The sequence below is a fragment of the Pseudorca crassidens genome, chromosome X (assembly GCF_039906515.1).
Source record: "Pseudorca crassidens isolate mPseCra1 chromosome X, mPseCra1.hap1, whole genome shotgun sequence".
In the NCBI taxonomy this organism is placed as follows: Eukaryota; Metazoa; Chordata; class Mammalia; order Artiodactyla; family Delphinidae; genus Pseudorca; species Pseudorca crassidens.
Window position 1 is genome coordinate 127,311,614 of NC_090317.1, and position 13,911 is coordinate 127,325,524.

General features: G+C 49.3%; 1 protein-coding gene across 1 annotated transcript in view; it reads right to left on the reverse strand.

The window, feature by feature from the left end:
* WWC3 (WWC family member 3) overlaps positions 1 to 13,911 on the reverse strand; it is a 122,508-nt gene that overhangs the window by 25,028 nt on the left and 83,569 nt on the right. The window contains exons 9-11 of the mRNA XM_067723518.1: positions 6,666 to 6,908; positions 3,725 to 3,814; positions 2,339 to 2,904 (exon numbers count right to left, since the gene is read on the reverse strand). Coding sequence (XP_067579619.1) covers positions 2,339 to 2,904; positions 3,725 to 3,814; positions 6,666 to 6,908 — 899 coding nt within the window. The remainder of the gene's footprint in view (positions 1 to 2,338; positions 2,905 to 3,724; positions 3,815 to 6,665; positions 6,909 to 13,911) is intronic.

Below are 13,911 nucleotides of genomic sequence, written 5' to 3' on the forward strand. Positions count from 1 at the left end.
CCCAGAGTGTCATATATGAACGCACCACGAGATGGAAGTATCTGACCACACCATAAGCAAAGACCTCCCAGTCTAAGCTTGAAGCACTATAACATCCACCACAAAGTAGAAAAGAAAAATAAAGAAATCAGGATCAGAAATTAAGTCAGCTCTTCCCCTTCCCACCCAGTCTTTCCCCTGGACCAAAAGCGGTGCTGGACCTTGTGTGGATTTCCTGCATAAGTAGACAGACACTCTTGTATCTCAGCCTTTAACGAAAAGTTGGTACGGGGGGCTGGACACTGAGAAGAGGAAGCTCAAGCAACAGATGCACGATTCAGTCCTTATTTTGTATTTTCTTTTTTGAATAAACATGGAGCACTGAACCTGTGATTGCAACAAAGAACAAAGCGAATAAAGTTCCCCTGTACATGTGAATTACAGAAATAACGTATCTGGGGATATGAAAGGTGTGTTTGCAAACGCAGAGGGGGAGACACCAAAATAACAGAGATGCCAAAAAGGCTCGGGGCTGCCGCAGAACATAATGGATCTCTGGTTAAACACGTAAAGGCTACAAGAGACTATTATCTTACATATATATAATAACCCGCGTGGGTATACATAAAAAAACCCGACAGGTAACAGAATGGTGGTGAATGGAAGAGCCCATAAAGATCACCTCATTCAAGGGCACAGAAGCCAAGACTCAGCTCCACCTAAGGTTGCGCTCAAGGTCGCACAGCTAGTGAGTCAACAGGGCAGGGAACAGAATCTGGGTATAAGCTGCTAGTTCGAAGCCATTTCTGCTACATCACCCTGGTTTTGTATTCAGGTTTTATTTCCACCTTTTGCTGCTGACTGCTTAACAGTACATGACCAGGGTTTCTCAGCCTCGGCACTCTTGACATCTTGGCTGGATCATTCCAGCCAAGATGGGGACCATGTTGTGCGCTGTAGAATGTTGAGCACTGCCCCTGGTCTCCACCTACCAGATGCCAGTAGCACCTCACCAGCCCCACAGTGTGACAACTGAAAATGTCTGCCAAGTATCTCCAGGGGTCAAAAACACCCCTGGTTGAGATCCACTATGCTATACAAATTATCTAGTGTTCGCCTAAATGGAATGTCTAAAAACAGTTTTGCTGTGCAAATAAAAATTAAGTGGGCTGAACTTCAGGAATGAGAGGCCTGTTCTGATCTTCTCTTAAAATTCAGGAAGTTAAAGTCGCTAGAGGTTGGCTCACAAAAGCACTCGGGGTGAAGATAAGGAGGGTGGAGCCCAGACTCTGCTTTGTGCACCAGCCATCAGCCAGAATACCCCCCACAACAGCAGTCTGGCTTTCCATGTGGGCTACAAGCTGACAGACGCTGGCACCCAGCAGAAGCTGAATTAACACCAACTGGACGGATGAAATTCTCATGGCTACATGTTTCTGGATTTCAAGAGCAGCGGAGAAATCGATTCGGTAGAAAGGACTGATATTTTCACTCCCTCCGTGACAGAATTATGTCCTTGAAAAGTACAAGGACAGCGCTTCCCTGGTGGCACAGTAGTTAAGAACCCGCCTGCCAATGCAGGGGACACAGGTTCGAGCCCTGGTCCCGGAAGATCCCACATGCCGCGGAGCAACTAAGCCCGTGTGCCACAACTACTGAGCCTGCGCTCTAGAGCCCGCGAGCCACAGCTACTGAGCCCGTGTGCTACAACTACTGAAGCCCGCACACTTAGAGCCCGTGCTCTGCAACAAGAGAAGCCACCGCAATGAGAAGCCCGCACGCCGCAATGAAGAGTAGCCCCTGCTCGCCGCAACTAGAGAAAACCCGCGCGCAGCAACGAAGACCCAACGCAGCCAAAAATAAATTAAAAAAAAAAAAGTACAAGGACAAAGGATGAAGAGATGAAGTCACAGGGCCAACGGAAGTAGAGATTTCTGCCGGGCCACGGCCAGACAGCAGTCCCAAGGCTGGTCTGAGGCGGGCACACACACAACGCTGTATCTGAGCACACGCCCTGGAGAGTTAAGGCCCGCGTACTTCTTTATCAGCCTCCGAATGTGGAGGAACTGTCTCATTTTCGACAATTAAGTATATTCTGAAAACAAGCCAAATGCCTGGGAAAGACTACTTTGCCAGTTTCCATGACATTTCAAGGACCCAGGGCCAAAGCACGCAAAACGAGCGAGCGAGCAAGCGAGCGGGCGCACGGGCCTCCTCTTGCCCTGGAGGGTCCTAAGCTGAGGGCTCACTAGGCCACAGCAGAGCCAGCTGGCTTCTATGCGGATGCACGGCTTCCTCCCTGAACTCGAGACCTTTCCTCCCCCGCCCCGGGGCACCCACCGGACCCATCAGTACGTACTTGCAGCCGTGGGAGCGGCAGCCGCTTGGGGTCCTCGCTCACGAGGTCCTTCCCCGTCCCCGGGACACCCATGCGGCGGCAAGGACGCCGCGCCCGGCGTGTCTTCGTCCCCCACTGCGGAGGCCTGAGCTCGCAGCCTGTCCAGGGCGCCCACGCCCGCCACCTCGAAGGCGTCCCCGAGCTGCGCCAGGGGCGAGTCTCGCGAGGCCGGGAGGAAGGGCGTGTCCAAGGGCGAGCTGGGCGGGGACAGCGAGGACAGCGAGGAGCGCGAGGACAGGGACGCCAGGGACTGTGGCGTGTCCAGGGAGCGCCTCTGTTTGTGGAGGCCCGCGGGGCCCGGGGCGTCCGCCAAGGGGGCGTCCCGGCCCAGGGAGTCGAAGGGGACAAGGTCGAAGCGCAGGAGCGGGCCGCCCTCGGCGTCGGGCTTCTCGTACTGCGGGAGGCCGTAGATGTCGGTGAAGCTGACGGAACTCAGGGAGCCCCGGCTGGAGGCCAGCGAGCCCCGGCTGGAGGCCAGGGAGCCGCGGCTGCTCCCCGAGGAGATGGTCAGGGTGCTGGCGGACAGGCTGAAACGAGAAGAGCAGCCTGGAGCCCGCGGCTGGAGCCTGCCCGTTCCCACCGGGAGCCGCGCCTCCGGTCTGCTCCAGAGGAGCAAAACTCTGCCTCGGGCCCATTCACCCCGGCGCCTCTTCAACACCTCTGAGCACCTGTGAGCGTTTTAAGACACCCCCCCCACCCCCGCCCCTTCGTAAATATTTCCTTTGTTTCTTTGAATGTCGGTCGAGAGCAGTAGTTAACGTCAAGGGCTCTTGCTCGAGTTCAAGTTCCAGCTCACACTCAAGACTAACTGAATGCATTTGATTTGGTCAAGGGCTTTGCCCTTTCCCAGCCTCCCACCTTCTCACCCTGCGCTGGGATGATAGCGGTTCCTGCCTCAAGGCGCTGTGAGAGGGAGAACTGAGAAAGTAATACACAGAAAGCCCTTAACACTACACTTCACGATACGGCAAGTGCTTGAAAACTGGAGCTCTTACTGAGCATCCAAATCGGATTTTAAAGATATTCATGCCTAATTAAAATGAATATCTTAAAAGGAAATAATTAAACGCGTATGTGTGCATCTATGTAGATGGACATATACAGTCCTGATGCTGTGAGTGACAAAATCCTTCGATAAATGATTCATTATTCTCAAGTCACTCTTGGTTCTCCTCGTATTCCTTGGATCATATATGAGTAGCTCCTCTTAAAAATATCGTGTATCCACACTTTCCTGTCCAGTGTTTATAACCACTGCAGGTTCCAAGTTCTAGGAGAGAAAACCAAGCCAAAGGGAACTGTGAAGTTCACGGCCACGTCGTTATAAGATGATAACAAGTTACCCACCTTTGTAACTGGGACTGGAGATAGGACGTTAGACGGGTAGCTTCTTCCAGCTGCATCAGGAGACAGTTTCTTTTTTCCTGAAGTAGAATCCTGTAGGTACGAAAAGAGTCCACTGGTGGATTTCAAAGACGCCAAGTATATTTTCCTAACAAGAAATTCAACTGTAAATTCCCCCAAACTGATTGAGGTGTCAATGACTAAATTCTAAAAAAGCACATCCAAGATCATAAACATCAAGATAACAGACTGTTTTTGTCTTGCTTAAAAATGTCCCACTGGCTGCCTGAACAGTGCCTGATACACTGTAGAAGTTCAGCACATGGGTGGATAGGCGGATGAATGCATGGGTGGATGCATGCATGCATGCATGCGTGGATGGATGGGTGGAAAGACGGATGGATAAATCAATGGCTGGGTGGCTGGATGGACTGACGGATGCAGGGGTGGGAGGAGGGACGGGCAGACGGATAGGTGAACAGGTGGATTGGATGGACAGATAGCAGACAGGCAGATGGGCATACGGATGGGTGGCTGAGGTGTGTGGGAGGATGGGTGTGGGTGGATGAACAGATGGATGGGAGACTAGACTAGAATATGGATACAAATGTACAGCGTGCAGTAATCTACTGGAATTCCTTGGAACAAATCAGGTTCCCTCATGCTAAGCCCCCTTCCAGGCAAAACTACGTGCAGTTCTAAAATCTACAGAATTAAAAGATTAAACACAAATAAAATAAAAAAACAACTGCCACAGTGTTGGAGGTAGTTTTCTACCTACTTTTTTCAACTTTATTATTTTCTAAAATGAAATTTTTTCCCACAGCGCTACGCCCACTGCCTAGAATAGAGCCCAACATGGATAGGCACTCGACAAATAGTTATTAAGTGAATGTACAAATGAATATGTTCACTCCTAGAACAAAACAGTTCTCGCTTACAATTCAAAATGATGGCAGTTCACCATATGGCCAAGTAGGCGCCCTACAAAACAACTGCTCTTTCCTTTGAAAGAGGAAAAAACTTACATCCCCCCAATCCCCAGCAATACTCACTAACCTGGCTCAAACTTTCCATCTGACAATGATGCCACTGAAACCAAGACGGGCAAAGACTGGGCCTGGCCAAACAGCTGGCACACGTCAGCCCTGAGACGCGTACCTCCATACCTTTCTGCCTGGCTCCCTCCTCCCAGACCGGGTCTCTTCTAACGCCCTCAGCCTGATCCCAGGGAAAGCCCCCTGCCTCTGGGCCCCAGGCGGCAGGGAGAAACGGGCCCGCATCCGCTAGGCCCAGAACGTCACCGCCAAGGGAACACTCACGGGGCACTTGGCCCCATCACCTGGCCGGAAAGGTGCTTATTAGCACCTGTGCACGGCCCTCCTTGCCCAAGGCTGTGTAGTGCCAGATTCAGGAGACACCTGGGGCCAATTCAGTCCCAGCTGAGGGCCCTGCGCCCCAGGATGCAGCTCCCAGGCTGGTTCCACAAGAGACCCCGTCAGGTGAACGAGCTTGGGTGACCCAGGCCCTGAACCCAGGCATCAGGGTAAAACCAGCTCTGTGGGGTTCCATGGATTTGTGCCCTGGGACCACAGCACTCCTGCACTCTGGATTTCCACATGGTGAGGGCAGAAACACTCAAGGGTACATGGGTGTGGGGTCCTGGTACATGTGGTGGACATGTGGTGTTCGTGGGACTGAATCCTCGCCCCTTAAGAGAAAACCAACCAGAACTCCCAGGCCCTCTGACCTGAAACATACACAAGAGAACAGCATGGGGAGAACGGAAGGTGATGTTAAGCTGAAACGATACAAAAGCACAAGAGCACAGATGAAACTTCCATTTCATAGTCCCGTTGCTCTGGGTTTATTTTGAGCGAGGTGACAAGGGCACGCCACCACGTCAGGCAAACTAACATGCTCTCTGCCCATTCCTATGCACTGGACTCCCCAATCACCATTGCTTCCCTCCAGCGCTGACAGTAGCCCCTCAGGACACAACGTAGACCTGTCTATCAATTAACAACGAATATCCAAGCAGAGACAACCCCCAGCAAAAACAGAGGACAGTCCTAACATTCGATGAAATAATCGTTATAAGGGCATCTGTACTGACCAAATAATTCAGGTGACTATTAAACTCTACCTAGAGAATGCTCACAGAGATACAGCTTATGATCCTGGTAATACAGTGAATTTTAAGGAGCCAGTATGTTATCAAATGGGCGGTGGGCTCTCCAAAGCTCAGCAAATATCCCCAAACTTCTGACAGCTGTGCAACGTGGAAAGCAGACCCAGCCTTCCACGCAATCCGTGATCACACACAGCAAACGCAAACCAGGAGACAGGGCACACAATGAAAGGGCGAGCAACAGAGGACAAAGGACTCTGTGCTGGCTTCACGTGTCCCACTCTGGGAAAGAGCCCCAAGACCAACTGAAGAGATGCACGTTCAGAAAGACACGCGAGAGAGCGGAGACTTCCTGCTGCCAAAAGGGCAGGCTTTGCTGGCGAGAAATCAAAGTGGGAGATAAAAGTAAGAGGTAGACTGCGGAAACGGAGATGCTGCTGATGTCAGGAACGAGGTTCCTCCGTGGTCACGGAGCCGACCACCACCTGCCTCCGGCCCCCTGTTGGCTGGAGACCCGACACCTGTCCTGGGCGCTGTCCTGGAAACACAGGGGCCGGGTGCACCCGGTACCTGCAGCGGGAGTGGGCGGGGTCTAAGTGGTGGGTTCCCTGGTCTTCCTTACTCCATCTGGTTCTCGACCACCTCCCACTTGTAATAGGGACCGGGAGCCTCCGAGCCCTGGGCACCCCCTGCGGACGGCAGGCACCGGCTCCCTCCACCTTCCGCCAGGCCGTAGCTGCCTGAGTAACAAGGCTTCGGCTTTGCCAGCTGCTCCTCCGCCGGAAGCCGGCCCCGCCCGCCCAGCCAGCCCACCTTTCCGTGGCACCCTGCACGGATGTGGCCCGGGAGCACTGGATCTCCTCCTCCAGGCGCCGCCGCTCCTCCTCCAGCCGGGCCACGTCCTCCGCCGGCCTCCTCTGCTGGATGATGAGCTGCAGCTCCTGAAGCAGGGCCTCCTTCTCCTTGATGAGCTGAAGCCGGTCCCTGTCGGCCTCGGCCATGCCCGGCCAGGACTCGCTCTCAAACTGGGCCAGCTGCCTCTGGATACTTGAGACTCTGCGAGACAGGGACACAGAAAAATCCATGAGCTTCATGAAAAAACATCGTCTTCACACATCCTCAGCACCATCACACGGATTCTAGAAACTCAGTCCGATAAATATGGGAATGATTGCACTGAGTAAAACCTCACACGACAAAAATAAAGGATCTGGAAATGAGGTGTAACAAAAATGATGTGTAAGTCCTTTGCAACATACGCCCCAGCCTATGAGATTCAGGATGACAGTAACCATATCATGTTTGTTTCAAAGAACTGACCAAAAGGCTGGCAGACCCCAACTCGCCCACGTGCACGGTGCTGTTTCCTCTGTGTACTGTTCTGGAGCGGGATGGAGCCGGCTCATTTCTCTCTGTGCCCCTCCCTCTGCAGTAGCTAAACACCGTGCTGCACACATGAGAGATGCTTCTGGCCTCCTGCCTTCTCTGCCATGCCTAACTGCTGAGCCCGCCTTAAGAAAATCCCAGGAGAGAAATGCGCCCATCACAGGATTCTGTATCGTGCCAGAGGCCTCGACCACGCGTGAAATTCAAAACGCCTGGCAGAGGGCAGATACTCAACAAAAGCTACATGCATGAAACGGAGAATAAACACGCCAGCAAGGATATGAAAGAATGGGACTCAGCCCTGGTGAGAGTGGATGTGGCGTGGGGTAATCTGGGTGGATACAAACCGGTCAGCTGCACTGTGTCAGCACGACCATCCTCAAGGTGTAAAACTATGGCTCTCGTCACTCCCCGTGTGCCTAAATGTCCGTGTGCCCGCTTGGCAGACAGACTGGTGTCCTGAGGTGGTGCTGAATGCAGAGTAAGTGAAAGAGATGTGACTTGTGTTTTCAGAGCATCCTTTCATACCAGGAGTAGAATGGTTTAAGCCCTTTAAGTTTACATATGGCTAAGGATGAGGGCTATTTCCGGGCAGAAACAAGGAACTCCAGACCTGACCAGAACCCAGTGCTGTGGAGGACAGAGATTGGCACACGGGCCCAAAACCAAAATCCAAAGACTTCTCTGAGGTGACAGAGAGCTGTGAGGACAGCTAAGTGGCAGGTGCACATAGCCCTCTAGCCTCTAAGGCAGCGGTTCTCAAAGTGGGGTCCCTGACTGGCAGCCTCAGCATCACCTAGGAGCTTGTTACAAATGCAAACCTCAGGCCCCACCCCAGACCTGCTGAATGCCACCTTCTGTGGATTGGGGTTGGGCAACCTGGGTTTTGACAAGCCCTCTAGGAGTTTTTGATGCTTGTTTGACACCCTCTGCTTTCAGGCAGCCCAGCCTGGTCTGGAGGATGCTAATTGGCCTTGGAGCTCTTAGAGGCTTGCATTAGGCACGGATGGGATTATCCTCACTAAAACAGGAATGGCAAGAGTGCTTCTGAGACTGCACTGTCCCGTGCCCAGGGCACATGTCACTGATCAAAGCTGGCATCCTTCCTGCTGGGTCCAGACTTCAGAATCCTCCTCAACACTGTGCTTCCTGCAGATAATGCCAGTCAGCTGGCATTGGTCCACGTGTTAAGGGCTGTCGGCCATCCCTGCACCAATCCACGCTCTTCCTGAACTAGACATAAGCACGGGACTAGTCAGCCTGGCTGCAGGACTGGGCAAGACTCCTTCTTCAAGTACCAAACCAATCGGATAACCCACAGGCATGAAGAGGAAAGAATATACAAGTTATAGTTTAAATGCACACATTTTACTCAAGCCCAGTTCCCCAAGAAGGTAAAGAAAATAGCTGAATGTCAGTAGCTTTATTAGGCAAGTTCTTTTCTAACGTAAAACTAATTTTCTGAAAATGTGTTGGAAAATGGTGCCAAATCATGTCACTGAAAAAACTAATGACAGATGCAGCTGAACAGGGTTAGGAATCCAACTGGGCTTGGGCATCCACCTCTGTCTAATTAGTGTAATTAAAATTTATGGCAGGCATATAACTGAAGCCCAAGGAAACACTCCAAGCAGACTCATAAATTAGCGCCAAATCAGACATCAGACCCAATGAAATTTCTGGAACATTCTACGGTAGATCAAGCCAAGTCAAAGGTAAGGAATAAATATAAAAGAGATGTACAGTGAGCAAATGCACTGGGTCCTCATAATTTTTCATTTCAATGTATCTGATCCGCAGGAAAGCCTATCTGAGCACAAGTAAAGTTAGCAGCATTACCTGGTAATATATACTAATAATTCTCGTACTACAGGCAGACATATTTTTCAAAGCACTCCTTTTGAGTTTTCTGAAGTTTACATGTAAGGAGATCAAGATTCCATTTGAGTTGGCCAGCTCCAGGTTAGCTGCCATTTCACAGGGATTCAAGTTGCTGAGGGTGGCTGGAGATCCAGTCCTAGATAATCCTATTCTTTCCAGTAATCTCAAGTAATATCAGAAAAAAGAATAAGGAAAAAACTGAATTATGAGAGGGAGGAGAAGCAAAGGGCAAATTTCAAAAGGTCTGCCCACCGTGCGCATAAAAGAAATAGTACAGTGGCCAGAATTAAACAGTGTACTGTAACTTTCCAGAGCTCACAAGAAAAGTATGTAAGGACACATGGTGAGGGATGACTTCTATAGCAGAGACAACCTGGATGAAGCTGACTTCATGTAACCCATCTGGAAAAGTTGTTTGGGCTGTACTGAGTACTAGGCAAGCACACTGTGCTTAAGAACAGTGCTCTTTTAATAATTAAATTTTACAACAACGTGAATGACTGCATACTCATCTCAGAGGTACCTAAGAATCTAGAAGGATACTGGCATATATTGGAAAGTGCAGTTTCTTTCTCTAGATCCACACTCCGGAGGCAGACATTTGGGTCATGCTTTCAGCCAGGTTGAGAGAAGCACGTGTCTGTCTGTCTGTCTATCTATACTGGGAGCCAAAAGCTCTAAAAGGATTCCTTCAGCGGTTCCTAGTACAGTTGCCAAGGAACAGATGGGATGGCTTTACCTTTGAAACAATAAGCCCTGTCTACCGTGCTGCTGGCTGGGAAACGAGCCACCTGCAAGGCGGACCCTTCGTGTGTTAGGGTTACTGGAGGGAACAGACCTTCCGTCTCAGACCACATACAGATGTACAGTTACGATGTCCCTTCCTTCTACACCCACGCCCAACAGCTGATGCATAGTACAAGTTGGAACGCCACTCCTGCAAGCGCCATCAGTCCAATTCTGGGTAATACAGGAAAAACCATTTCCAGAAAGGCTGTCTTCTGAAATACCTTTTCAGGAAAATTAAATACATGGAAACAAAGCAAGGTCACGATTACAGTTTGTAAAAATAAAATAATCTTTTCCGAGTTCTTTTTTTTTTTTGGCCATGCTGCACGGCTTGCAGGATCTTAGTTCCCTGACCACGGACCGAACCCAGGGCCACGGCAGTGAGAGCGGCAAGTCCTAACCACTGGATGCTTAAGAGATGGACCGCCAGGGAACTCCCCAAGTTCATTTATAAAGAGAACCGAGATCAATTACTCAGCCATTAAAAGGAATGAAACTGGGTCATTTGTAGAGATGTGGATGGATCTAGAGTCTGTCATACAGAGTGAAGTAAGCCAAAAAGAGAAGAAGAAATATTGTATATTAACACATATATGTGGAATCTAGAAAAATGGTACAGATGAAACTATCTGTAGGGCAGAAATAGAGACGTACACGTAGAGAACAGACATGTGCACACAGTGGGAGAAGGGGAGGGTGGCACAAATTGGGAGATTAGGTTTGGCATAAATACACTACCATGTGTAAAATATAGCTAGTGGGAACCTGCTGTATAGCGCAGGGAGCTCAGCTCGGTGCTCTGTGACGACCTAGATGGGTGGGATTGGTGGGAGTGGGAGGGAGGTCCAAGAGGGAGGGGATATAGGTATCCATATAGCTGATTCACTTCACTGTACAGCAGAAACTAACACAACATTGTAAAGCAATTTTACTCCAATTAAAAGAAAAAAAAAGTAAATAAATTTTAAAAAATAATAAAGAGAACCGAGATCAATTTAAAACTGGCAAGGGTTTTTTTTTTTTCCCTGCGAGTCAGCTGTATTCTTTACTGATTCTTATTTTTGATAGGTAATCCCTTTTATGGCCTACATATATATGTATATATCCTCTCACAAATGTCTTTAAAGGCTTTAAAACACATGTCCCTGTGCTCAGGATAGTGAAGAAATGAAAGCAAGTCCTCAATCAAGCATTTTGGTCTCATATTTATTGTGTGATTTCTAAATTCCATCCCCCTGAACAGGCCTAATGTAGACAGAAGCCAAATATGAATCATTTTTCCCTTACTATTTTTGCCCAAACACCTTTTCTGTTACAACCCAGGCACCATTAAACCACGAATGGAAACCTGCATTTATGCCGCAGAAACTGCTTGGACCCTTACAGTTCACATGGAAATCTTAGATATGACTTCTTTTTCGAAGAAGAAAATGCACTTTTAATATTACACAGTTTTGAGGCATATTTTACATATCCAGAGTAACCCCCAGGTATCTGAATTTATACCTAAATTCTGTGACCTACAATATAAATTCCCATGTTCCTAAAATACTGCTGCTTTCTGGAATAGAAATGGAACTCCAGGCAAGCCATGGCCCTGACTGGTCGTGATGGGACGTGGTGGATCCCAATGCCATGTTCCAGGACATGGTCCCAGCTTGGAACCTCGTGCCTTCAGATGTCAATTACAGCTACAGATTTGATACCTTTATGTTTCCTCTCCTTAGTTTTCTTTTTTGCAAATATCCATTCAAATGAAAAGCAAAAGTTCAACAAAGTCTCAGCTGAGATCTGAGTCAGATAGATGGTGAAATCACTTCAGCTCACCGAACTAAATATCGATAAACCAGTGTCCATTCGGCTCAACTCTTTATCCTACACTGGAGATTCACAGAGTCTGAATCTAGAAGTGTGGCATAAGAAGGGCCTACGAATACCCCAACATCCCTCCCTGCCCTCACATCTTGTCCCCTCTGAACGAACAGATCTTCAGAGAGTGAGTTCTTTAAGTGAAAAGCAGATCGTCTCCAGGCTTCTTTCTCTTGGCCTGAATGGAGAAGGTGCGTTCATTTGTTTCTCACAGCCGTGCCCCACTCCCAAACCCAAACACACAGTCATTAGAGAAATGAAGGGAAAATCCAACGGACTGATCAAATTCAGCTGGAACCCTAATACTACACCAGCGACAACTGAGGAACAGCAGGGCCCGTCCTGGCAACAAACACTGAGACACGGAGAAACCGGACGGGCCGAATGTTTTGTTCCTATCAGGACCGCGAGTGTTTCTATGGAAAGAGCTAGTTTGTGCACTGTACAGTTCCACTTTCTGGAACAAGTGCTCTTAGGTTAAAAATAAAGAGCCAGGCTTCCCTGGTGGCGCAGTGGTTGAGAGTCCGCCTACCGATGCAGGGGACACGGGTTCGTGCCCCGGTCCGGGAGGATCCCACATGCCGCGGAGCGGCTGGGCCCGCGAGCCACGGCCGCTGAGCCTGCGCGTCCGGAGCCTGTGCTCCGCAACGGAAGAGGCCACGACAGTGAGAGGCCCGCGTACCGCAAAATAAATAAATAAATAAACTAAAAATAAGGAGCCACCTGAGTCATCAGGATTGCTTTAAGAACACTAGCTCCTCCAAACTGGCTTTGAAAAATTCTCAAATTTTTAACCAATAATGTGAAAATATTCCTATCATAAGGTCTGCCTTGGGAATCCAAAGCCATGTTCCTAAAGGGAAAGGAATAAGCAGTTGTTTGGGTACATTTCACATGACCTAGAGTTGAAAACACAAAACTAGTCACCATGATAGTGGCGGTCTGGTCTAGAGAATTCTCTAGAAATCACACCACTGCTTGGAATTGTAAGTTCCACTTCCATAAACTTCCTTTAAATCTGAATGTACGTGAAACCCTCATTGTCCAGAACATTTACTGCATTTTGACGATCTCCCAACTCTGAGAAACAATCTCGAATCTAGATATACAAGGAAATACATAAGTGCATCAACTTCTCTCCACTTAGAAGTGGCAAAGCCCAGGAGCTTTTGCACAGGGTAGGAAAGCTAAACTTCGCAGGATGGAATGATTTCAGAAATGGGAGCTGGGAGATTGACATCTAAGGGTGGGGCAGCAGAAGGAAAAGACAGAACACTGAACGTGGCACTAAAATAATGAAAGCCTTGGAGTGGGAGAGAAGGGAAGGATGCGTTTTTCTGCGCTAACACTGCCATTAGAAGTGATGCCTTCTCTTCCACGCACTGGTGGGTGAACGGGGGGGGCATGATGCTTTCCTGCATGTGGGACACCCTTCTCCAATGATGCTTGTCATGGAGGTGGCCACATGGAGAGTCCCTGGACAGAAACTCAAAGCCACTGTGCTCTGACTGTGGTCCTCATTACTCAGGTTTTGGAACATTAACGTTGGTTCTAGATTTAGTTCTTGGCAAAGATCTGCTTGTTGTTGCTCCCTTCCCAAGTCTACGCTGTTCTAATCATGTGTCTCATTTAGAGGCAATCTGAAAAAACACACAGAAAAGGCAACTGGAATAAAATCCCTGACCTGGTGCTGGGTAGCTATGTTCCTGACACCTGATGACCATGACCCTCCCTAACTGTCACATGTATACCAGGAGCGGGGATCGTAGGGTTGTCCTGACCACACTACAAGGGGTATTGAGTCTAACGTCTTGCAAGATGTGGCTGGCACTTGTAGGACCACAGCTGAGTAGGTTACAAGTCAGGAACTCACTCACCTTCCAGTCAAGCCTTAACTGTAAGCAATTTCAGTGACTGGAGGCCAAATATGATTACCCCACGGGGACTGGAGCCAGGCACTGCCACCACATCAGGGGACCAGATCCAGACTGCCAAACACAGGGTGCTGTAATCAACGACTTGGCAACAACAAGAACGCTTCAAGGATGTTTTGTTGTTGTTGTTGTTGTTGTTGTTTGGGTTTTTTTGCGGTACACGGGCCTCTCACTGTTGTGGCCTCTCCCCGTTGCGGAGC